The sequence below is a fragment of the Hippocampus bargibanti genome, linkage group LG05 (assembly GCF_051943395.1).
Source record: "Hippocampus bargibanti isolate YZ-2025 linkage group LG05, ASM5194339v1, whole genome shotgun sequence".
In the NCBI taxonomy this organism is placed as follows: Eukaryota; Metazoa; Chordata; class Actinopteri; order Syngnathiformes; family Syngnathidae; genus Hippocampus; species Hippocampus bargibanti.
Window position 1 is genome coordinate 19,302,661 of NC_142738.1, and position 26,453 is coordinate 19,329,113.

At 41.1% G+C, this 26,453-nt stretch overlaps 1 protein-coding gene and 1 long non-coding RNA gene across 5 annotated transcripts in view; one reads left to right on the forward strand and one right to left on the reverse strand.

Moving 5' to 3' along the window:
- The first annotated feature begins 342 nt into the window (after nt 1-342).
- On the forward strand, nt 343-8,441 carry LOC148898150 (uncharacterized). The gene is made up of 2 exons (XR_016115056.1): nt 343-7,734; nt 7,989-8,441. It is a non-coding gene; the product is annotated as an uncharacterized LOC148898150 (long non-coding RNA).
- hipk2 (homeodomain interacting protein kinase 2) overlaps nt 7,997-26,453 on the reverse strand; it is a 94,028-nt gene continuing 75,571 nt past the window's right edge. The window contains exons 6-15 of one of the 4 annotated variants that reach the window (XM_088997163.1): nt 22,090-22,274; nt 21,830-21,992; nt 19,071-19,200; nt 18,539-18,660; nt 13,472-13,599; nt 11,697-11,876; nt 10,998-11,318; nt 10,359-10,606; nt 10,128-10,282; nt 7,997-9,240 (exon numbers count right to left, since the gene is read on the reverse strand). In XM_088997163.1, coding sequence (XP_088853289.1) covers nt 8,776-9,240; nt 10,128-10,282; nt 10,359-10,606; nt 10,998-11,318; nt 11,697-11,876; nt 13,472-13,599; nt 18,539-18,660; nt 19,071-19,200; nt 21,830-21,992; nt 22,090-22,274 — 2,097 coding nt within the window. In that variant the 3' untranslated portion in view covers nt 7,997-8,775. Of the gene's footprint in view, nt 9,241-10,127; nt 10,283-10,358; nt 10,607-10,997; nt 11,319-11,696; nt 11,877-13,471; nt 13,603-18,538; nt 18,661-19,070; nt 19,297-21,829; nt 21,993-22,089; nt 22,275-26,453 lie in introns of all 4 variants that reach the window. The other 3 variants (XM_088997162.1, XM_088997161.1, XM_088997160.1) reach the window with 3 other exon arrangements.

The following is a 26,453-nucleotide window of genomic DNA, read 5'->3' on the forward strand; positions in this document are numbered from 1 at the left end:
GTGCAAAGTTCATATTATTTAATTACCAATACATATTTTTAATATATCTGCCAGTACTATATGGGCAACAGTGGGAATAATCAAATGCTTTTTCAGAAGTGAAACAGAATAAAAAACATCAGTATTCACCAGTTCCCATCCATGCAAAAGAATGAATATCCTAAAATGGCATAGAGAAGGGTGTCAAAACGTCTAGCAAAGGGGCCAGGTTTAGTGTTGTAAAAATAAAGGGAGGGGGGCAACCTTGGCAGATGTTCTTCACATAAAATAGTAATCATTTGAATATATATATCAACAAGCCATTCCATGTTTCACATTTGCTTTTTTATTTGATTTCAGCTATCTTGAGCATGTGGTTTGGTTCATTTGAAACATGCATATCAAAATTTAATTGACATGGAAAATTTAAATTGAAAGCTGTATTCAATTCAAACACTAATTCCTTTTTGGTACACTTGAACAGAAGTAATTGTACTCTTGGGTGCAAATTACATTTGAAACATACAAAACATCTCACCGTGGCAGTTGAATATTTACAGAATTTACTTGTAGAAAATGTTTGCAATGTTTTGCAATCAGCTCTGCTTGTCATGATCTGGTTAGCGACCAATGGGCGGCGCTGTCGGCCCCGCCTGCACCTGCACAGGTGCTGGTCGTCCCGATCAGTGGCGGACTGCCACGTTTGGATTGGCGACCACCGGGTAGCGCTGTCAGCCCTGCCTACTGCCTCGCAGGTGCTGGTCGTTACAATTAGTGACACTTAAGAGGACTCCCGGCACGGCCATCCGGTGTCGGGTCATTGTTTGTTGCATGCTTTGTCTGCAATTGCATGCATTGTATGCTGTGCATGTGTTTGTTTAACCTTGGCGGACTTTTACACTTGGTTTTCTTTTGATACTTTTTGTGTTCAGATCATTTTGATGTTTTACATTTTGTTCCTGCTGACCTTTATTTTAATACAATTTGTCAAACAACCTCCTGCTCCCTCCTGCCTGCTTTTTGGGATCCGCACCCGCCATCACCACCTTGCAAAACGTGACACTGCTACTTCGTAACTAGCCTTTTTACCATTCTCATTTGACTCTCAAGCTCCTGTAAAATATTTCTGCTGTAAGAATAAACGAGCTTCAAGATGTTTCCGTTTCTCACTGTTTATTACCTGTGATCTTGTCATATATGTCATCATGTTTTGTTTGGTAAAGTCGCTTCTTGTTGAACTCTTTAAAAACAACCACCCTCACTTTACAAATGAAGCAGACACACAGTTAGGTATTTCAGCAAAGAAATTGTTCAATTTCCACCCATCCTTGAACCGTCGGCAACTTTCTTCCTTTTATTGATTGTCACCATTTTAGAAAATTGGGAGCCTCATTCAGTCAATTACTGTACTCATTTACTAATTTGCAGTTCCCAATTGAGCCTCAAGATATTAGCATGTAGCACACGCAGGTAACAGCGCTACTAATTCTACATGCAGGCCAGGCATTATTAATTTTATGACAGAGGCTGCGAGCCGGATGAAAATTGACCACATGCCGCATTTGGACATGTCTGTCATAGAATATCACGACCTTTAGTGTTTAGACTAGCTTTCTGTTCATTTAAACAATTTCAGATTTTCCCCTGAAAATCCATCCATTTTCCGACCACTTATCCTCATAAGGGTCCCAGGTGTTGATGGAACCTATCCCAACCGTCATGGGCCACCCTGAACCGGTTGCCAGCCACTCGCAGAACACATACAGGTGAACAAACATCCATGGTCATACTCACTTAAGGACAATTTAGAGTGTACAATCAGATTGCCGTGCATGTGGGAGTAAAACAGCTTACCCGGAGAAAACCCACATTGGCTTGGGGAAAACATGTCAACTCGACACAGAGAGGGTAGAGTTGGAATTGCAACCTGTACCTCTGCATTGTGAGGTTGACGCGCTAAGAACTGGACCAAAGGGCTTCCCTCCACTGAAAATGTGGAGTACAAACAATGTTGTTATTGTTTATACTTTCTTTTCAACCCTTCTATTTGAAGGTGTGCTTTGAGATGACGCTGACCATACAAGGGGGACCCAGACAACAAGATATTTCCCACGTGGGTCCCATGGTGGTCTGCCTGCTATCAAACCCAAAACAGATATAATGTACAGTGTAAAGCACAGACAACAAACTCATGTGACTTAACAATTTATTGTAAATCCAAGACAAAGTGTGATTACATTTCTACACATATACAATATGCATATGTGAGCATACAAAATGTCATTAATAACTCAATTCACCTCGGAGACCGAAAAAATGATCAAAAGCAACAGTGAATCTCAAGCTATAACATACTTTACTAGATTGTGTGCCCTCTCTACTCTATCTACTGTTAGTAAAGAGGACAATTCAAATAACTAATCTTTTAATCTATTTGACCAAGCTGCTTTTTAGCCAGCATGATCCAGTCAATTCATGACAATACAATTTGTTTCCCATAGCCTAATAGAAATCCACTCCATTTTTTCTACAACGAAAATGATTAACAGAAACACACAATGTCATAATAAGAACACAAGCGCTGAGTAACAAGTTAGGGTGTTTTAATTTATCCTTCTTATTGTCATGATATTCCTTTGAAAGCTGAAAAGAAATGTCCATAAAGCCAATAAAGTATCCATCCTAATAACATACTTATTTAGAACAGGCTAGAAGGCAGGGCATTCATGAAAACACTGCAATAATAACATTAATAATGAAAAATAATCACACACACAATTAAAAAAGTGTACAATGAAATATTGCTACACAGATGAGCTTCCAAGCAGAATTATTTAGATACTGGACAAAAAAGGGGTCTGATGCTTTCAGAAAAAAAAAAAACTAATAATGTGGTAGTACAGTATTGTTGTTTAAAGGACAACCGACACCACTTTTTTTGTTTCCGAACTGACATCAGAAAACCGTTTTATGGCATCTAAAATACCCAAAACACACAGTATGATATTTTTAGTCAAATGCAAAACCAATAAAAATGACTTAAAGTGTCCTAAAACTACTTCAAATTCAACCCGGAAGTGGCCAGTTTCAGAAGCCCCCTTGTCCGTGATGTCACGCCAAGATGTCTTGCCTTGCTCAAGAATCAAAACAATGGCTTCAGATTAGGAGAAGATGCTTTCTTGTTACTCATCCAGTTATGAATATGATTCAAATAGTTCTGAAGAGGGAAGCATAAATGTTTGCAATAGATTAAAGAAGTTATTCCCTGTAATTTTGAGGCATCTGGACAGAAATGTAGCACCCAGAAAATGCAGAAGATGGCGCCAAAGCTCCGTTGGAAATGGGCTGATTTGTCTGCTTGGAATTTGTGTCAGCGAATATCAAATAGTTGTCTTTGGGCAACACACAACGATTCACCATCACATTATTTATGTGTTTTCCTTCTAATTTCGCCATCAACACGAAGTTTTCAGACCAAACAAAGTACCGCAAAATGCATTGTGTGTCCTTTTCTCGGTCAGGGGCGTTCCTTCCGTGACGTGACATCAGGAATCGTCACCAACTCAAAACCAAGACTTCCTGAATATTCAGCGCGAGTCTTAAAACGTAAAACATAGCTATATGCGGGGCAATCTTTGTAAAATACACTCAGTAGAAGTCATTTGAAGCCATTTTACAAATTATGGACAAAACTTGTCCGAAGACGTCGGTTGTCCTTTAAGTACCTTAAGAAGAATTGTGTGACCCTGCCCTTGGGGTTTGTCATCATGTTATCATGTAATGCCAAAAAAAAGGAAAATTTCCCTTCTAAAAAATGTCATGTTTCTTTTCTTTGGCCAAGTGGAGGTTTGGCATTTTTTTTATATTCCAAAAAATCTAATTCTGAATTTCAGATTACAACCACCCCACACAATATCAAATATAACAAATAAAGGGGAGTCTTCTGACTATTCCTATAATTATGAATAGGAATAAAATACTTGCATAATGGAATTGGTTTTAATTGTGTTTAGTAATTTAAATACTGTAATGACAGCAAAAAATCCATACATTATCACTTAAAATTGCAGTATTTCCACTTTTCGTCAATTTTACTGATGGTGGATGTACGTAGGCCATCCTCACTGGAATGTTTCTCAGTTTTCCACCAGACCTTAAAATGGGCTTTCATATGCCCTTTAAATAAATATTTTTGACAGATGAAATGGAAGAAAACTAAGGTTAAAAAAACTGCCTTCTGCAAATTTCTCTAATTTAAATGACATTTAAAAACTTTGGACGTATGGTTGGTTATTTTGAAGGCCTCACTAACAAATCAGGACTATGCTTCACTTCAACAATATAAAACATTTGCACTCTACTGAAGCACATTTTGGTAATCATAAGGTCACTCAATCTAAATCGATGTTCACATTTCTGACCCCCACTTTCTTTTTTTCATAATACACAAAACATTGGTTCTGTAAAACAAAATGATCGACAACAGTGTCATAGTGTCACATCAAGGTATTTTCCACAATGTCTTCGCTGGCTAGAGAACTTGAGAAAATATAGAAATATAGAAGTGATCTTTTACATATCTCACAATCCACATTACGAAAATTGGGTGTATAATTATTGCAAAATGGACACATAAATAGCCCAAGCTTTTTCAGATTCATGCTTTTAAAGGTTATGGCCATTTTTGTAGTTAAGGGTGTCACACCGTTGTACTCCATGTTGTGGTGAGTATAAAAATCAGCGCTAAATAGAACATTTGGATGTTAAATTATGAACTTCAATTAAATATTTGGAGTGGGGGCATGAGAAAAGGGACTACATTAAAAAAAACTGATTATGTTCTGTGTGTCCACTCACATATAATGTATATCATTGAGTATGTGAGGGTAGTGTCCGGGGAGTTGAAATGTCCATGAAAGCACTTGTAAAGCATTTCAACATGAAATTAGCGCAATTGCAAGACGTAGTGAGTGTCTTGCAGTAGCTGTGCTTGCACATTGCCAATGCGATCTCTTTAGTGGGAGAGGCAAATGTCTTAACAGTGGAATCTCGGGAGGTGAGATGATGATGGTAGTGGTGGTGGTGGTGATGGGGTTTGGAAAAGCACACACAGTATAGCATTACAAATGCTAAATTTGCAAGCAGTGGAATGTTTCAGTAGTCTGTCTCATAACAATTTCAGTGGATCTCCCATCTGTGCTCAGGCCCACATGGCCATAAGTAGATATTCTCAAAGAAACCAACAGAGAATAACGTAATATATAAACAAATAGATAACCAGCATGTTGGAACAAATGGGTCTTAGGAGAATGTTGAAGAAACAAGTTCTAGGACGGAAAAAAAAAACAAATTTCTTTGAAGAATGCTGTACCTTTGACCCAAACAGAGACCCTCAAAGGACAAAGATCCCATGTACTGCAGCGTCCCATTGGATTATTCACACAATATCCCATTCCTCCACTGAACACTAAATATCATAGAAATGAGCGAACCACACACACTGATCGACCATCAAGAAGAATAATTGCAACAATCTCTAATCAAAATAGATAGACATTAAGCCAACATTGCAAAACAAAAAAACACTTCTAATGCAAGTACTATGGCGTGAAGGAAAAGTAAAGGAAACCTTTCACAAAACCAGCAGTTCTCGTGGTCACTGGGGACTTGTCAGCTCTGACAACTTTATGTTCAATAAAACAGCAAATATAAAACGACAGCCCTATGGATTCTCCGTGTTCGTCCCATTTGGCTTGATGGCTAACCTGTTTTGCACGAAGCTTGTTTCCAGGCACATGCCACCCTTCTTGTCGCAAATCAGTTTTTAGTTCTTGTAGGAAAATGTAACTGACAACAGTTAAAGGGCCCATGTCGCTTTAAATGTGAGTAATCGGGTCAAGGCTCCGACCAACTACTCGGCCTCAGTGTTTCTATCAACCTGCTCAGTGCCAACTTGTTATCATTGTATAGTTCCAAAGATAGAGTTGCCCTCACTCTATCTAAACAGAACCAGTGCTTTACAGCTAGCGCCTCCGCTCCCACTCCAACCCTTTGCTTGTGTCGATGCAGTACCCTTCTATACTTCATCTCGCGGCTGCAGCTGAGATTAGTTTATCTCTCGCCCTGCGCAATCCTGCCCCACAACCATAGCACAATCACTTTCCGTCAGGCCCCTCTTGGACTACGGTAGCTTTAAAAAAGCAGAGCGACCCCTGGTGTCTTTATTTTGACCTATAAAGCGGAGAGAAGAATCAGAAGAATCATTTTGAATAATCCCATGTGAATTAAAATAAGAATTACATACATTTTGGGCCCCACGTGAGACATATAAAACCATGAAGCGGACTACTAAACATTTAGGGAAAATGATACATAATGTTGCACACAATCACAACAAACTACATTTCGGCATAACACTGGCACGCTGAACGGAAGTCTTTTGGCTGGATTAAATAATACTAAAAACTGCTTTGATGAAAATTGAATAAACAAAAAAAAAAATAGAAATAGATTATGAAAAAAATATATCATTGATACTCTTGACAATGATTCATAAAAAGAAAAGTTATGAAATTTTATCCAGGATAAAAACAAGAAAAACACAGAGCATATCCAATTAATGGAATTTAGAGTTTATCTGAATGATTATATCCAAGGTAAGGTAACAATGTACCAAGATGTTGTGGAATGGTGCAAAAGATGCATTTCCTCAGACTTGTTCAGAATAATTTGGGTTATACAAAAAATCTTGCAACTATTCTGGAGACTATTCTGAATCAAAAACAATTTTCTTATGCAACTGTAATTACCAGCTAAAAGATACATATTCAACATTTCAATGCACAATTTGGCCAGGAGGAACAAAATAAAAGTATTACCATTTTTTCCCAATTTCAGTGAACTACTTTGCAGATAAATTTTATACACATCCAACCAAATACTTTTGAGAACACGCTGTTACATCTACACCACATACATTATTTGCATTTTAATTCATAAAGACACTGGAAGAAGAAATATCATGAATATCAATGACTTTGGTAAGTACCCCTGGCAAGTTATCTCATGCACACATAATAAAAGAGCTCAGCTTCATCAACCCAATGACATGAAACCTACTTATCTTAGGTGTGCTGTCTTTAAGGACCACACAGACACAGTGGGAGCAAAGCCTACACCTGGAAGAGAGCTACTGTGTCCCATCACAAGCTTTTCAAATCAGGACAACACAACTCTTTTGCGTTTGTGTTGTGTGACTTTCCAAGTGAAGTAAACTGTGTTGTTACATCTGTAAGGCACTACGAGGGAACATAACAAAGGAGGTTGACTACACACATGGCTGAGAGGAGCACAACCACACGCACACGCACACATACACGCATTATCACATTGTACATGCCTATGTTATTATATTAACTAGTTTGTGCAATCACATTAGAAAAGAGGAACAAATTCATCGTGGATTTGAGGAAACAGTGTTTCTTGAAAGTTCTAGAAACAAATGGGTGCAGACTGCTACATTCTATGAAAAGGGTCCAGCTAAGACACCTCTAGCTAAAACTCAAGTTTTGAGAAACACAAAAGAAATAGATCTATAAATACATTAGAAAAGTTTGTTGTCTTCTGTTGGTTATATTTCCAGAAGCCTCAGGCTTGGGGAGGTGGAGTGGTGGAGTGGAGGCCTCTCTTTTTCTCTCAACACCAAGAGTGTGGAAATATTAAGATAGTTTAAGGCCATTATATATATACAGTAAAGTCTTGTTATATCGATATCGGTTATATCGATAGTACTGCTTATTACGATACTATTTCTATGAACGCAAGGAGAAAATGTACATGCCGCAGGATCGGATATATCGATATTTTTTCCGACTCCCGAGAATATCGATATAACAAGACTTTACTGTATATATATATATATATATATATATATATATATATATATATATATATATATATATATATATATATATATATATATATATATATATATATATATATATAGACAGGTCTGGCCTCCTTGTGTGGAGTTTGCATGTTCTCCCCGGACCCGCGTGGGTTTTCTCCGGGTCCTCCGGTTTCCTCCCACACTCCAAAAACATGCATGGCAGGCAGATTGACCACTCCAAATTGTCCCTCGGTGTGAGTGTGAGAGTGACTGTTGTATGTCTTTGTGTGCCCTGCGATTGGCTGGCAACCAATTAAGGGTGTCCCCCGCCTCGTGCCCGAAGACAGCTGAGATAGGCAACCCCCGCGACCCTAATGAGGAATAAGCGGTACGGAAAATGAGATGAGATATAATTGAAGAGCAGCAGGTTTCCGTATTTCACCTTTTCCCAATTACGTATCTTGAGATTCAAAACTTCCAGTCTATAACCCCTGTTCAGCAGTCCCTTCCCACAGTTAACATGGGCAAATAAAAGAAAAAACAAATCCCAAAACTCCACTGTCTAAAAACATTTGATACTACTTCCTACATAAAATAAATCTGACAAAAATCAAACAAAAGCTAACTGGCCCTTTTCAGACAAAAAAAAAAAAATCAAAAGAAATCACCTACAAATTGGAACGTTCTAATGTATCTCCTGTCTTACCCTCAGAGAACGACTGTGAATATTTGTTTCCTTATTTTGCTCCGTCATATCTTCAAGTCATATGCGGCAGATGGATGAGGATTGCAAAGTCCCCTGTCTCTGTTCACAAGTGGGGCAAAATGTATATGAAGAGTGTTGATGGGACGAAGGGTATTTGATGTGTGGGAGTAGCAGTGGCAGGTCAGCCTCTCCAGTGTCTTCTCTAGAGGTAAGGGTACTGGTTGACCTTTGTGGGGCTTAGTGGGTATCCAGTGTAGACAGTGGAGCCAGGCGACGCGCTAATGTAGGCCTGCTGGGCAAACTGGGCCTGGTATTGGCTGTGGTGCAGGGTAGGTGAGGGCAGTACACGGTGGCCCATACTGACTGGAACCTGGTGGACAATGCTTGGTGGGTAGCTCCCGTGCTGGACTGCGTGGCGAGCCGAGCCCTGTGACGCCACCAGGTGAGCAACTGTGCCGCTGGAGCCCAAGGCTGCGGGTGCCGTGTAGGTGTAGAGGTGTGGCTGGCTGGAAAGGTGTGTAGCAGCCAAGTGTGGGTGCACGTTCCCTGTGTGGGAGGGGCTATTGTGATGGAAGGAATAAGGGGCCTGAGTGGCAATGGTGGGAGCAATGTAGGCCTGCTGGCGGCGATGACCTCCATTTCGGTCTGCTATCATGTGCTGCTGGGCCTGGAGGAAAGAGTGAAAAATGACACGGTTACATTTCTTTTCAGCTTTCAACTTCAAGTGACCTTGAGAGTTTTGAAAGGTGCTTATAAATGAAATGTATTATTATTATTATTATTATTATTATTATTATTATTATTATTATTATTATTATTATCTCATCTCATCTCATTATCCGTACCGCTTCTTCCTCATTAGGGTCGCGGGGGTTGCTGGAGCCTATCTCAGCTGTCTTCGGGCACGAGGCGGGGGACACCCTGAATTGGTTGCCAGCCAATTGCAGGGCAAACAAAGACGTACAACAGTCACTCTCACACTCACGCCTAGGGACAATTTGGAGTGGTCAATCTGCCTGCCATGCATGTTTTTGGAGTGTGGGAGGAAACCGGACGACACGGAGAAAACCCACGCGGGTCCGGGGAGAACATGCAAACTCCACACAGGGAGGCCGGGCCGGGACGCGAACCGACGAGCTCTGCACTGTGAAGCCGGTGTGCTAACCACTCGACTACCGGGCCGCCCTATTATTATTATTATTATTATTATTATTATTATTATTATTATTATTATTGTCGTCCAATAACATAGGGATGTCACATAATTTTCATTGTTTTTTACAGAATCGTCGTATAATGCGCATCTTCAATGAATTCTGTTTAAAAACACCACACCACATTATAAGGAGCTGCAGTACACACGCGCACACACACGCACGCTGGCGCACACACAACACGCACACACACATGCACACCCCCGCGCACACACACACGCACACACATGTACACAGACACGCGCGCGGTTTGTGCAATAAATCCGTATCATAAAAGCTGTCCAGTACAAATCTCAAACTTGTGCACAGCAGTGGCGTGTCATTTGATGGATCTTTATACCTGGCTGAGATTCAGAGGCTGCTGCTGGAGGGGGTGTTGCCCTGAGCGCTGCTGTCTATATGATGCAGTCACACCACCTTGGATGTGAATGTTGCCCGAAACTGCTCCATTAGAGGATTTGAACTTGTAAGTGGAATTGTGATGATTTATTGTATCTGCAAAGAAGGATGTGACAGATAATTAGAAATGTTTGGAGAAGTATGAAGGTGTCTTTGTGTGAATTGGCATTACCTGGCATCAAGCTTTCACACTCATTCACAACTTCACTGGTTTGTGTTTTAAGAGAGGGAATAATGATTGTGCGTGGGTTGCCATTGTAGTTGTCCAATATGGTGGTCTTTGTGTCGTAGCTGTTGTTGTTGTTGTTGGCAGGTCTAGACTCCACAGTGTAAGGGCTGTTGTTGTTGGAACAATCAGTATCCGGTGAATCGTGGACAGTCACACAGCTGATCACATTCATTCTTTGCTTCGACGATGTACTGCAAGGCATATCATGGAACAGAGTTTGGCTACCAATTCTACCACTTGAATTGTATTCCCAAGTGATAAATACGGTGAATTGAAATACTACAGGGTACACACAGAATGTGAACTCTAAGATATTGTATTGCATTACTGGATCACTTCAAGTTTACTCCAAGTGTACAGCTCGAACCAAATCAGATTCATGTTGCAGTTGTGAGGAATAGCTTTTTTGGGACTCTCCTCGAAGAATGCTATAATTTGGGGAATTCTATGATGCCCATCATCAAATACGCCAATTGCATTGAACACATGAAACTGCGATCACTTTTCAAAAGCGGGACTTGCAGCAAGAAGGAAAATATAATCGCAGCAATTATTACATTTCTTCCAAAAGACAGCACTGACCCATTATTATGTTTGCGGTCATCTTCTTCATCTGTGTCACTACTGATGGTGATGATGCTGACCGCAGGGCTGGGTGTGTCGGGAATGATGATGGTTTGTCTGGGAACGTGCTGCTGGTTTGGATGGTTTCGGGTCGTGCTGGAAGCCGGCTCGGCCTCAATAGTTAGCCACCCGCCTCCCCCGCAGCCCTGCGGTGGAGGGCAAATGGAGGCGGAGCTGCTCTGGAGCACAGCGCAGCGTGGGGGTGTATTCTCCTTCACCCTTTTGGAACGCTGTGGTGAAAGCATTGCCTGAGTGGACGAAACTTCGTAGGCAGTGTTCCTTTCAGGGAGAAACGGAATGACAAGTAAGCATCTAAATGTCATAGTTTAATTGTGACTACAGTCCTGAGCAAAGCTCTTAGACTATCACTGGCTTTCTATGTATGTTCAGGTACATCTTAATAAATTAGCACGTAATTTCAAATGTCAAATCAAATAATTTTGTTGAACTGAAGGAGTGAAACCCATACATGATATGGAATTATTTATGACACTGGAAAAGTACTTTCCAGAATGTCAATCCCAACCCAATTTCTATATTCAAAATAATTGTGATTGTTTTTTTCTGCAATATTCATATTTCATGATAGTATTTTTAATACAGTACAACCAATCTATGTGCTAGAGTTTGTCCAGTGTAATTGTTGTTGACACCCACCTGGCAGAATTATGGTGCTGTTTGTTCTTTTTGGAGGAGTTAATAATGGACGAGGGTTGCCGCATAACGTGTGCCACTCCAACATTGAGCGTCTGGTTGGATGGGAGAGTGACGTGGCCAGCCAACAAGGCTGGCTGCTGCATGATGGGATTGTAATGGCTGCCATGAGGGTGGGAATTCCTGCAGCAGAAAAACGTTTTTAAACAACACTCTTCAAAGAAGTGCACGGACAAACATGTTTGGGTCGCAATATTATACTGGCAAATGGAACAGAATTGCTCACATAAACACCTCGGACAATGGAATCACACATTAAACACCCCATCATGGTAAAGTCAACTTTGTTTTTTTAAAACCCCTCACCCCTGTGATATTTTTTAATTTTGTAAATTTGGGTGTGACTTTTAAAGTTTGACTTTCAATGAATTGACGAGATTGCTCTCTTATAGACACAAAAAAATACATGTTGCATGAAATACATAGAAACAGACGCAAAGTTAAATACCATAAGTACTGTAATGTGGTATTTTTGTTTTTGTATTTTGTGGTATTATTGTCACCAGCAACTTTTTTTCTTTAAAGTCAAAGTAAAGTCAAAGTCAGCTTTATTGTCAAATATGCTAATATGCATGACATACAGCACAGATGAAATGACAGATGTTTTCTTTAAAAGAAAACAAGATGGTTGGAGGGAATACATGAGGTACAGCATCAAGAGAGAGGGCAGAGGAGCTGGCACCAGCTGTGGAGAGAGAGCTCTACAGCGGAAGTGTGAGACTTTGCTGATTGTCTCTCTGTAGACAAACAGAGAACAGATTGGGTGGGTGAAGCAAGGAAAAAGAGGAGGTGCGTTGGGATTAATGGGATTATCACAGATGGACAGTTGAGTCTAAACATAAATGTCCCCCAAAACGCTGTACAGACATTTTAAAGCCCATTCCTGCCTCTCTCCCTGCTGATTGCCTTCTCGCTGCAGTCCATCCATTTGTCAAGGCAATTCACTGACAGGCATGGTGTCTCTTCATGTTCATCTCACCCATATCCCTGAGGTGAATCTGTTCTTATAACACACCCGCCTGCTTGTGATTCGATAAAAATAAAGGACAGGCTGTCAGAGAGAAACTGACTTCTAAGTCAATCACTTTACGATCTTCTTATTTTACTTTTTGACCTCTAAAAGCCGTAAACCAGATTGTGTCTCATTGTTCTGAACCAATGACCTGCATCTGTATTTGAACAACAAATGACTTTACATTCCGAAAGTGACAACGTTTGAAAAGACGTTTCCATGCGAAAGTAAGAGAAAGTGTGTCAAAACCGTTGACTTGTACTGTATGTGCTCTTGCCAAGAGCATGCTTGCTGAAGGCTACCGCAAGGGTTGCAAAAGGACAAACATTTTCTGGGAAGTTTCATGTACTTTATTGTCGAGAAGTTGTCCCTTGAGGATTGAGGAAGTATTATTTAAACACAGATGCACGTGCACGCACACACACACACACACACACACACAAAACGCATTTTTGCATTTGTACACTTCTGAATATAAATGTAATCTATTTTCTCATGAATGTATTTCTTTCACCTCCGCTAATCTGCATGCATTGCGATGCAGAAACTATTTTACATCAGCAAAGGGCCTCATTAGCCATCTGTAAGTAGAATGCTTCTTTCATGACAATGGGATCCATTTTAAAATAACCAGAATGTTTTTATTGGTATTATTAGTATTTATTTGTTTTGTCACACAATTATTGGATAATTTGATGTTGTTTACCTCCAGTTGCTTAAAGGCTGTGTACTGCTCATGGGGTCAGGAATGACAGCGGCATGTTGAACGGAGGTGTGAGCGAGCTGCTGCCAGGCTGGAGGCAGCAGGATCTGTTGGGTGCCGCTGGGCCAAGCCTGCTGAGGTAGGACAAGACGCAATAGAGTAAAAACAAATGGGATTAAAATGATAAATTGAGATTAAAAAAACAATAAAGGGAGATACATTCATCTACTGTAATGAAAACAGCTAAATCCTTCACTAAACCAGGTGATACCAGAGCAAATAGGGCAATCAGGCCAGTCATTAGTCAGGACACTAGAGGCAATCAGTGGAGCCGCAGGGAGTAGTCCTCTGCTCCCCCCAACCTGAGAGCAGGGACCTATCATAGCAGAGTCCGGAACCGCCGCGTCTGGACAGTGGGGATATATATATAGGGCCGAAACTACCAGTAAGACTTTAGTTTGCTGAAGAAGCATCTTGGATAAGAAGCGAAACGTCTGACACCTTCAAAGAAGTACAGATGACGGCTGAAGAAACCTTTTCATTGATTGAAGCAACATTATTTATTGGCCTTGAGAGGTCATATAAGGACTTTTAAAGTACTACTACGAATATTCTTGGTGAGTGGATGGGGATCCATTAGGGATAGATGAAATTTAGTTGATAATGAAGGTTTTTGTTGAAGTTATGGTGAAAGATCGATGAGAAGGTTTCTTCAGCCGTCATCTGTACAAAATTTGAAGGTTTCGGACGTTTCGCCTCCTATCCAAGAGGCTTCGTCAGCGAACTAAAATCTGACTGGTCGTATCGGCCCTATTTATATATCCCTAATGTCCAGACATGGCGGCGCCGGACACAGCTATGATAGGTCCCTACTCTCAGGTTGGGGGGGAGCAGAGGACCACTCCCTGTGGCCCCACTGATTGTTCCTACATTCCTGACTAACGACTGGCCTATTTGCCCCCCTCCCACCGGTATCACCTCATCAGCATTAGGAATGATGCCTAACCTGTTTTGCCTAAGCAGGCTATTGTATGAACGATCCAAATTGAACCTCACCCCACCAGACCGGTTTAATGAAGAATTTTGTTGTTTTATAAGATTCGCTTCTTTTACCCCCCTTTCAAACCATCTATGTTCTTTCGCTAAGATTTTAACCTCATTGTCGTCAAATGAGTGGTTGCTAGCTTTTAGGTGCAAATGTACTGCCGATTGAGGCCCACTTGTATTATCTCTGCGATGTTGATAAAGTCTTTTTTTGAGAATTTGTTGAGTCTGTTTGTTGAGCAGTGGTCCTCTGCTCCCCCCAACCTGAGAGTAGGGACCTATCATAGCTGTGTCCGGCGCCGCCATGTCTGGACATTAGGGATATATAAATAGGGCCGATACGACCAGTCAGGCTTTAGTTCGCTGACGAAGCCTCTTGGATAGGAGGCGAAACGTCCGAAACCTTCAAATTTGTACAGATGACGGCTGAAGAAACCTTCTCATCGATGGACCACTCCTGTACGACTGAGAGCTTACACAGACGTTATGGTGAAAGGTTTCACAAACCCCTATTTCAATTGAGTTATTGTCCATCCATCCACCCTTTTTCCAATCAGCTTTTCATGTTCATGTTCATGTCAACTGTATTGTAAAAATGTTCTCCATGTACATACAACAGAGATAACTTTTCTTTCCTTAGGAGAGAGAGGAGCCACTGTGGGTGCCCGCGTTGCCATCAAAATAATAGTGAATTTATAATACAACAACACAGAAGACATATAATGTCGTGCAATATTAACCATTTTTTTTGCATTTTCGTCACAATCTTTCCATCCAGTTCCCGATAAGCGTATCCACACAAAGGTCGTGGGGGTCGCTGGAGCCTATCCCACCTGTCTTCGGGCAGTAAGGCAAGGGACACCCTGAACTCCAGTCAGTTTCAGGGCACATAGAGCAACCATCTGCACCCACAGTCACACCTAGGGGGAATTTGATGTGTTCAATCAGGCTGCCATGAATGTTTTTAGAATGTGGGAGGAAAGCGAATAGCCAGAGAAAACCTACGCAGGCCAGGGAAGAAAATGAAGAAGGGCAAGTGCAAAACTCAGATCAACAAAAGGACTACAAACCCAGAGTTCAATGATGAATTCAGCTTTGATACCATGGATGACAAAATGGGTGGATCGATTATTTTTTTTTCAGGTTTTTATTTATATGTCTCAGCTTTCCTGGAAATGGAATTTGGACTTTGTATCAGTAAAGACGAAACCGGCGTTGGGTGTGGGCGTATTTTTTTGTGGATGCAAGCGTGTGTGCTTGTATGAGCATGTTTTGTGATACAATGTGAAAACCTAAAACCGTAGTTGAGTGCAAGTCTATTGATTTGTACTTTAAAGGGCTAATGACTCATTCATTTAATACCACATCAAGTTAATCTATTTTTAAAGCACATTTAAACAATGTGAAAGGAAAATATAAAAAGAGAACTTAAGAGCACAGCTAATGTGCATACGTGGTGCAATGAGCGGGTCGTTTAAAAATGATCATCCATAACTTTTTCCTCAATTAACTTTGACCGAGGATGTTTCCTGTGTCAAACTCTGAGGTTCTCCTCGGTAATATCTAATAGAACATCCTGCAGTCGAAAATGGCTTTTACATCTCAGGTCCTTTATCAACATGCCATTATGACATGCTAATAAATCAATCCATCTGCTGTTCCTCCTCCTCCTGCTCCTGCTTACTCTACCTTCACTGCTGGCTCTCTACATGCCTTTCTCACCAGACGTCTGCGTTGTGTAACCAGGCTGTCTTCCCTGAAACGGTAACCCAGTTAAGAGGCCCTTTTTCTATTCAGGCAGACCACCACCTCCCATCTGAGCAAAAACACTCCCCGGGTGAAAACCCTTTGTCACCTCGGTGCTCCAAAAGCCACAGCTCTCACTCCATGATTGTTTCCACATTTTCTGCATTCCTGCACCAGATAAAGGTTTTGTTGGTTTCTCTGACTCATGGCCTTGGGGCCTTCTTCTCTGTGCACACTCGTGAAGTTTGAGGCATAATCTCTAAGAGGTGAGCATAGAGGCAATGGTGGTGGGGAGCATTGAGGTGTGGACTGAGGCACAGGTGGGGTGAAAGAGAGCCATCACCAATGTAACCAAGGCAGAGGGGTGTACACAGGGGTGTACACATACAGGCAGTTATTAGGTATGTTGCGAGCGAGTGTAAACCATTATATGCTGATGTTAATAACTATCTTGTGTTTTTTAAAACATGCAGACAGACTAGGGGTTTACTGTGGGTGCAGATAAGCAGTATGAAGATCTAAAGTTGAGGCACCAATGGATGTAGTTTAAATTTCATTTTATTGACATTTCATTTTGCCCTTAATCGATTCATTATGTATTCAAGAATGTGGTGAATGTATGAATTATCTGCTCTTTTGGGGCCACATTCAAGCTTCCCCTGACCTCTTAAGGTCCTCCGAGGCTTCTAATTTGGAGCGGCTGATTCGGACGCAGCCCTTGAGCTAATCACCATTTGGTATCTGAAAGATTAAGCCACCATAGAAACACAGGCATGCTCTCACACATCTACACACTCACAAGGGCTTTGCCGCCTGTATGCCTGCCTATTGCATGATTAACAGGAGATAAGGGAGTGTTTCAAACTCCCCCGATTCTCAGAGATATGTAAAGCCTTCCTGGAAATTTCCATAGGGAGAAGGTGGAGCGGTGATGGAAGTGGTCGACAGTGAATGAGGGAGCAGTGCAAATTCACTCTTACTTCCTACAACATTAGATCAACAGCTAAAAGGCTCCAGGACGACCAGCTGGTGACGGCCTTCTGTGCTTTCGCACGGTGTGCATTAAAGCATAAAAGACCAGGGCTGCTTAGGCAGCAAGTAAGGAGGACAGAGAGAGGGAGAGAATTGAAGTAATACACGGAAGAAGCCAACCTAAATGTACCCAAAAAAGCGGCCCAGGCCCCATTCAGCTTCTATCCATTGTACTTTTTATAGTGTGCATAGTTTCCCAAATGTGGATAATATTTTTTCTTAAAAAATGTCAACATCTGACAAACACTTTGTAATTATTAAATTTACACTGTAAGGACTATAATAAGGTAAATGGCAAAGGTCATTGGAGACACTGTTGAGATTTTATTCAAAACTCTTTATAATGTTGGGAAAAAACTCTCAGTGGTCCAAAATCAGTGACCTCTCATTTCACAAATATTCTTCAGAAAGATTGGGAAAAAAAGAAAAAAAAAAATCCTAACGTCCTTGTAGAAGTTGGGGAGGTGATGTCACTATGATTTTTGTACTTTCTTTTCTTTCAGCTTTCTGCACATACACTTCCCCACTTCTGCCCACATAGTATATACAGTGATACCTTGGCGTACAAACTTAATTGGTTCCCAGAAAGTGTGTGTAAGGCGAAAAGTGTGCATGCCAAATATTCATTTCCCATAGGAAACCATTAAAATGAGAATAATCCGTTCCCAGGTCCCCATAAAACATAATTTTCTACTAAATGCGCCATAAAACTACACAAAATATACCTTATTGTATGTATAATAATTGTGCTACTGTATTGTAATGATAGAAATAAACTGTACTGTATAATAAAGTCATTTTATTTACCTTTGTCCATTATGATACGCATACAGACATGTCCATTATGATACGCATACATGTACTCTACTGCCTCCTGGGGGGCATCATCTGTCATAGAAAATGGCTGAATTTCACACAATGACCAACTCAATTATTTTGTGATAAAATGGAGGGAAAGAGATGCCCATTTCACGGTAAGATCAGAGCATTGTCATCAAATGGTGAGTATAGTTTTGCTTTTTTTGAATGTTGCTGTGCCGATGACGAAACGTGTGGTTTGGTGTTCTTCTGCCAAAAATTAGTCCGCCAGCCATTGTGGCGCTCCGTGTGTTTCCAAAAAATAGTTTGTATGCCAAGATTATATTCTCGCGAATTTAACTATTGTAAGGCGAAAAGTGTGTTAGCTAAAGCGTTTTTAAGCCGAGGTATCAGTGTATTAGTAAAATGTTAAAAGAATTGCCTTTATACCTGAGTAAGGAGGCTTGGTTGGATCTGCAGAGGCTGGGCACCGGGGGCCTGCGTCACAATGGGAACAGCATTCTCCATCCGCATGGAATAACTGTTGTGCTTGGAAGGTGATGGCTGCAGTCCTATGAACAAATTACAATACAAATATTGTGTCACTCATATTGAAAGGCTACGTGTTCTTAAATATGGACAAACAAGTCTATTTCACAACATTATGGATCAAAGCACAAATAAAAGCCAAATTGTTTGTGGTAGGTGTTGGACTGTGATGCTGAAAATGTATTCTGCTTCGCCTTGGTCATTGTTGGTGCAGTAGAGAGCAAATCTAATTGCTGAAATGGATGGTCTTTGCACAAGGGAGGACACAAACGCTGATTAACACTGCACAGATTTTTACAAGTTAAACAACAAAAAAAACAACAACAAAAAGGAGCCTTAAATCGCTTGCTACATTTAAGCTTTCTAGTGGCCCCCATAACATGCCATTTTCCACATAACCATTGTGGTTAATGTACTGCTACGACGTCATTACCTTGGAAGCCAGGTGGACAGACGATGAGCGCCTGCTGGAAAGGATCGGGCCGGGCAGCACAGAGCTGAGGAGCCCCCGTCTGCAGTGGCAGGCTCCTTTGAGCAACAGCTGCCATGGATGCAGCGGAGGGCTGGTAGAGCGCAGATTGGTAGTTTAGTATGGAGACATCGGGACTTGCAAAGGATAGGGTGGAATTGTTGTTGGAGGAGGGAGCCAGGTTGGTGGCCTAAGGGAATGATGGAACCAAAATGAAAAACAAATGAGACGGTGACACTGATGGGAATAGCAGGAAGAATTGCTTCAAGGTGGGGGAAAAAAAGGACACGCAATCACACCTTGAATAGAAGGTGTGATTACCATGCATTGATGGAAACTCACAGAAATAACACTGACGATAGATGGTTAATGTATTTTGATGAAATAATGACAGGCAACCAATGCACAAAATATGAAACTGTCCAAGCACCACGGCGTGTTTAAAGTCAAAGTCAAAGTAAGCTTTATTGTCAAACATGCTAATATGCATGACATACAGCACAAATGAAATTAATGTCCTCTCGGACCCAGCGTGCAAGACATGCAAGGCACTTATAACGTGGCTAAAAGACATACAATTGACAACAGACAATACTTGTAATTTCTGTATGTAAAGTGAGGTAGTGTCGTCTGGAAAGTGAAGCAGTGACGTATGTAAAGTGACGTAATGTAGAATTGCGAAAACAAACAACAAAAAAGGGTTGAAGTGAGGTCTTGCAGAAAAAAAAAATGAGAAAGAACAAAAAATAGAGTTCAGGATGATAGTACAGCATGTAGCGTGTACTCAGAGTTCGGTGAGTGTGGCAGTGGGAAGAGGCAGGCTGGGCAGGGCTGGGAGGGAGTTGAGTCTCCGGACTCAAGTGAATGAATGTACTGATGCACCTGCTCTTCATTTTCCCAAACCATAATACTGCAATACTGCGCACCAGGGGTTAAGTACAGGACCTAAGAGATCACCGCTGAGATGCTGGTTCTTTCTACTAAACGTCAAACTTGATTGTTTCTCTTAAATGCAACATTAAGCAAGAGAAACATTTAATTCCACTGGCACCACAGGCTCAAAATCCTGTTTAAATGGCAAAAACTGATACAACATGACAATGAGCCTCTATAATGAGCGGCTAGGAAATTTGTCGCAGCCTACAAATCAATATGCCTGACAAGTCATTTTTCACCTCCAACATTCATCAATTATGTAACATCCTCACTCTCATCCAGCATGACTTAACCATAAATAAGACGTATGGAATACACCAACCCACAGGACCCGTTTTGCCCAATTTGTGTGCAGTATTTAATTTTAATACATCATCAATGTTTGCCTTTTATTTAACCGTATGTTTGAGCCTAGGCATATACATAACTAAGTTTCATTTGCTTTCTTTGGTGTGGTAGATGAATATAAGAGAAGGGAGTAAATTCAATATGGCATTGAGACATTCATCATAAAAGAAAATAAGGAAGACAATTAAAGGCCACTTAATCTGTGGAAACCACAAATAATATAAAGTGTTGCTGCATCACACAGCGTGAGCAAGATGCTTCGATAGAATTGTAAATAGCCACATTTCAAATCATTGCCTCAAGAGATTCAGGATCAACAATCTTATGGCGGGAAAAGTGAAAAGTCAGTAGTTCCGATTTCAAACTATACGGAAGCATTAAAGCGCCCCAAGCTCGATCCGGGGAAAAGGGAGAGGAGGTGAAGAAAATAGAGGAGGAGAGGAATGAGAGGAGAGAAGGAGACAAAGTTCTGGGAAAAGGGATTCTTGAGGCCGAAAATATCCAGAATGCAAGATTAGCAGGAAAGAAGGCTTGTCGTGTGTGCAATCAGCACTTTGCGACAATCCCATCGGACCTGGCTGCAGAAATACATGCAGCCAGATAGATATAAAAGGGACAAAGGCAGAATCATGGGCCAGGAATTGTGCACACACATGGGAAATCAGAGGCAAACAGCTGGTCACGAGTGGCATGTTGGCTTCAATGACAGTTTCAAAACTATTTGCTCGGGCGGCGTAAAACACAGATAACAAGTAAAGATCACCTGCCAGGTAGTCAAACATTGTTGTCATTTCTCTTTGTAGACACTATTTCTGCCTTGGAGTTGTGTGCAGTCGGCAAATGGTGATATATTAAAAAATGATCAAATATTGACTGGTGGTTATATTCACTGGCTTGTCATTCTGAGCTTCTGATCATGTTGAGTAACAAATCGGAGTTAATGGACCGTAATTTGGAATTAACCAAAGCAGTGTTTCAAAATTAAGTCATACTGCACAACAGTAGGGGGAGCCCTGGGGCTAAAACACACACACCACTTCACTTCTGGACTGAGATTGTTTATTGGCGGCATTCACAGATATGCATGCAGGAGGTAGATTTGCAATACTCTACTTCTACTTCCTCTGCTCCCCCCCAACCTGAGAGTAGGGACCTATCATAGCTGTGTCCGGCGCCACCATGTCTGAACATTAGGGATACATAAATAGGGCCGATACGACCAGTCAGACTTTAGTTTGCTGATGAAGCCTCTTGGATAGGAGGCGAAACGTCCGAAACCTTCAAATTTTGTACAGATGACGGCTGAAGAAACATTCTCATCGATGAAATATCAAGAATGCTTTCGAGTTGAATTTGCATTTCCAACATTCCTAAAATAAATTTCAGACATACCATTGTTGTGTGACAGACAAAGGACAAAAGAAGCTGTTGAGCGTTACCTGGCTGTGCACTGTGTTGAGCTGGTTATTGAAGGTCATGGTCAGGTTGCTGGAGGTGCTGGGGGCCACGTGGGTGATGAAAGGTGTCTTACTCTGGTTGACTGTGTCATACATGTTAACACGCCGCTTACAGATCTCCATATTCTGGAAGCATGATTTCACACTAGAAAGCGACAGAGATGCAAAGGGGATGCATGAATGGCCAATGCAATTATACCACTAAAGAAGGTAAGAATAATCTGAACAATAAGAGCTCGTACTGAGTGCTGTGAGGGAAATCGAGGAGATGTGACATTGTAACAAAAGGGTGATTGAGCGTTTCAATAGGTGTGATTCTTTTGTCTGCGTCGATGGTCAGCATCTTGGTTAACAAGTCGATGAATTCCCTCCTGTCGGCTTTCTCTGCCAGCAAGTCGCTCCCCTCCAGATCTGATGTCATGTTCACCTGCAGGCATCAAATAGTGACACATATCTACCTGCTCGTGTGTACGTGAGACAATGCCATTGTGTTTATTTGCAAACATCAGAGAAAATCCAGCTCTCCCCGCTTTCCATTTCCCAATCCTGGATAAAAATACACAAATCTACACCATCAGCAGTTTTGGTGTCACCAGGCATTGCTCTATTGCGACGTTACAAATGTGTGCACTGCTTTTTTGACTCCCATTTCACATCGTGGGAGAAGAAAGTAAATTCCTCCACAAAGTAAAGTGGAGGAAGCTGACATGACAAAGTGAATCTAACTATGTTGCGAAGCATTGTGTCACTTTATTGGTTTAAATCTTGTGGCTCAGGTTGCTTTATATCCTGTCCATGTTAAGCTCTTTGTTACAGATTCAGCTGTTGTTAAAGCACAATATAAATTCATATGTATTGTATTGTAGTGTATCTGAATGTTAGGCCGAGTAGCTCATTCCTGCTCACATGCAAGGTTCCATATATGGAGTTCTCGCATTGATTTAACAGGCAGGGAAGTGGAGGTGGGCTTCGGGTCTTGTGTCTTGCACCTGGGATCTCAGATCAGCTAGAACAAGTTGCTTCCCTGAGCAGAAAACTGCTCATTCCTCCGACTAACTTCAAGTCAATGTATATGATTACACTTATTTGTTAGTCTCAATGACTGTGGTCCTGTTTGACGTTTGCAAAATCATTTCCTTTATCCCCTGAGTCACCATAAGCACAGAAACATTCAGCTATGCTTTTGGTGAGGTATCACCAAAAGCATATTAATGTGTTTTTTCCTCACTCTGGTGTCTTGTGTTGACTTTTATTCGTCATATTGCTAAAGGTGCCATCCTTTTCGAGCTACCCTCTTCAGAAATATGCAAGGCGATTGTGGTCTCACCGATGGGAGAAAAACGGCATATGAAAATGAAACCGTTGCTCCCAGAATGACATTTTATGAACATTGCCCACTCTTTTTTGATGCGACCGTTGCCATTGCAAAAGAGTTGCAATCAAAAACAAACAAATAGATGAAGCTCCGTCAATGAAAACATAACCTCATTAGCGAAAGTAATGATTTATAGCAAATCCTTTGAAACCTGCCAGCAAGCAAACTAAACAAAGTGAAAAGACTGGACTTGCTGTGCCGCATTCCCCGTGTTTAAACAAGCACCAAGGTCACGATATAGCTGCTCCTTGTTTAAGACAACAAGATTGTCAGGCGGTGTGTCATGATCTGGTTGGCGACCAATGGGGGGCGCTGTCGGCCCCGCCTGCACCTGCACAGGTGCTGGTCGTCCCGATCAGATTGGCGACCAGCGGGTAGCGACGTCAGCCCTGCCGGCAGCCTCGCAGGTGCTGGTCGTTATAATCAATGACACTTAAAAGGTCACCTGGCACGATCATCCGGTGCCGATTCATTGTTTGTTTGCTGCTTGGTTGCAGCATGCATCGTGTACGTGTTTGTTTAACCTTGGCGGGCTTTTACTTTTGGTCTTCTTTTGCTACTTTGTATTTTTTCCATTCAGATCATTTTGATGTTTTACATTTTGTTCCTGCCGACTTTAATTTAATACAATTTGTCAAACAACCTCCTACTCACTCCTGCCTGCTTTTTGGGATCCGAACCCGCCATCACCACCTCGCAAACCGTGACACGGTGTGAGCACACTGGGAGCAGACTGTCATATTCTGTTTTTGCGTCTCACCATTATGTGGGAGAAACACCTGTTTCTCCCATATAATGGTCAAGCTGACTATTTAAGGCCCAATACGTCGAGCATTATTGAACGGTAGCTAGTGGACTGATCCAAAGTCCATTGCAACAGGTGTGTCTGTGTGTGTGTTATTAATGTGATACAGTATATTTTTGTGTTGAACCTGCGGTGGTGACTGACCTGCATCACCGAAAGTTGTTAGCGAATCAGCGGGCTGCAATGGAAGCTTTCCATGAAAGCTGTTGCACTGTATCTTTTATTGTTATTATTATTATTATTCTCATTCAGAATTTGTTTCATGCACAATTCATAAAGGACACTGGCATGAAAAATTGCAATTTGGAGGGACGAGAGAATAATTCTAAAATGGCACACGTAAGCTACATTGCAAAAGTGAGTCCCATGTCAGGTAATGAAGGAAGGCACCGATTTCCTTTTTAGGAACCCACAAACACTTTTGTCTACTTTATTTTTCAGTTTTGTTCATCTTAGGGACCATTGAGGCTGTTGTTCATTTTTCACACGTATTTATTTATTTATTTATTTATTTATTTATTTATGTTTTTATTTGTTTGTTTGGGAAAGTGCACATTAATCAATGCAATAATAAGTTAGTGTGTTAGTGTTGGTTTTCATCATGGCATGTATGTGGAAGTGCATGTACATGTGCGATAATGGATAATGATAATGGGTCGATTGTGGGAGGTTGTTTGATCGAAAAGTATATCTTTTTTTTAAAGAAAAAGGTTGTACACCCCTGATCTAAGGTGTTCTCTGTCTTCATGTCTCCATCGGAAAATTTCAAGACATAAATTCTTGTCAAGCTTTCATGTTATCTGTTTTCTAATTTTGCCTCGATGTCTTCCTTTACCTTTGTCAGTTTTTTTTATTGTTATTGTTAGTCACGGGTTTGGCATTGTCTGTGTTTTGGATTTTTCTGGTCAATTTTCTGATTCAATTCCCTTTATGTTATTTCTTCCTTTTGCAATAGCGTTTGGTTCAGCCATTATCCTGGTGGTGTACCAGCGGCTTTTGTTCTACATTGTCCGTCTTGCGACTACTTTTCTCTGAAAGAAATTCTATTCTGTCCGGAAGTACGACACACACAGCCTTGTTTACTCTGACATGCAGAGGAACAGGTCTGCTTTCATAAAGCTCCAAGGGCTTATCTGCAGCTCTGCTTTTGGAGGATATCAGATGTGCTGCCAGTCACCACCACAAATCTGATGCAATTCTTTCTTTCTCACATGCACGTTATTCGGAGCCTCCCCTACAGTGATAAGAGAAGATTATTTGGAAAAGAGTGGAGAACAATGACATTGTCAATTATTGGTGGATGTGATGAAATGTGCACATGCAGAGTTGGTCAACGATATTAAATAAGGACCATGAACCATGTGTAGTGTTGCATTGTTCCTATTCTTTTCAAACAATATTGTCATTCTGATATCCTTCCAGTTAGGTACACTGAATGTACTATTCAATTTGCACAGGGTCTATTTTGAATTAAAGTTACAAATATGGCCAGCCAGGATGGCCAGAAGGATGAGGAATGCTGGCCTTGCGTGTGAACAGCTGTTGGATGGAGCCACATCTGTGTCTTAAGGAGCACTGTCATGCCACTCAGGTGTGAAGACAGAGGTGGCAGATGGGACGCACAACACCTGAGGAGCTGTTGAGTAAGTTTAAGTGATGATAAAAACAGAAGCAATATGACTACTAAGAGAGAGAGAGAGAGAGAGAGAGAGAGAGAGAGAGAGAGAGAGAGAGAGAGAGAGAGAGAGAGAGAGAGAGAGAGAGAGAGAGAGAGAGAGAGAGAGAGAGAGAGCGCATCTGCTTCACCATTCGTCATCTGGGATGTCAATTAGTGAACATTAAACAACAGTCCAAAGTTGTGGTGCCTTCTGTTCCACAATAGTTGCAAATGAACAGTTATGTATATTATAGGATATTCACCAGCTGGCATTGATTTCAAGGAGGAGAGATACAGTATGCCCTGTAGGGCATTACTGTAATGTGAATCAATATAACCTCGGTCTTGGCTAAAGTCACCAATACGAACCATTACACCACTAATGACTATTTGTTTTTATTTGCATTGTCCCAGACATGCTGACCACTTTATTTAGCGAAAGAAGGTGGAAATAGAGATAGTTTTGCATCATTGTAGTCATAATTTCAAACTATAAATGCACATTTATAGACAAGCAAAATGCATGCCACCAGGCATATTTTCTATCTTGCTTTCGTTCACCCTGACAAGGAATTTAAAGCAAGTTTTACCAATGTTTGAAATAACGTCTGCCCGGAGGCCCGGGACGTAAAACTTTTACGTCGGGCGTACAACTTTTAAAATGTCTCGGCCCAGGTGGCCGACAACTTCTTCAAGAAAAAAAAAATATATATTTTTTATAGTTTGTTTTATTCAATAAAGCAAAAGCTGCGAGCAAACCGCTACAAGC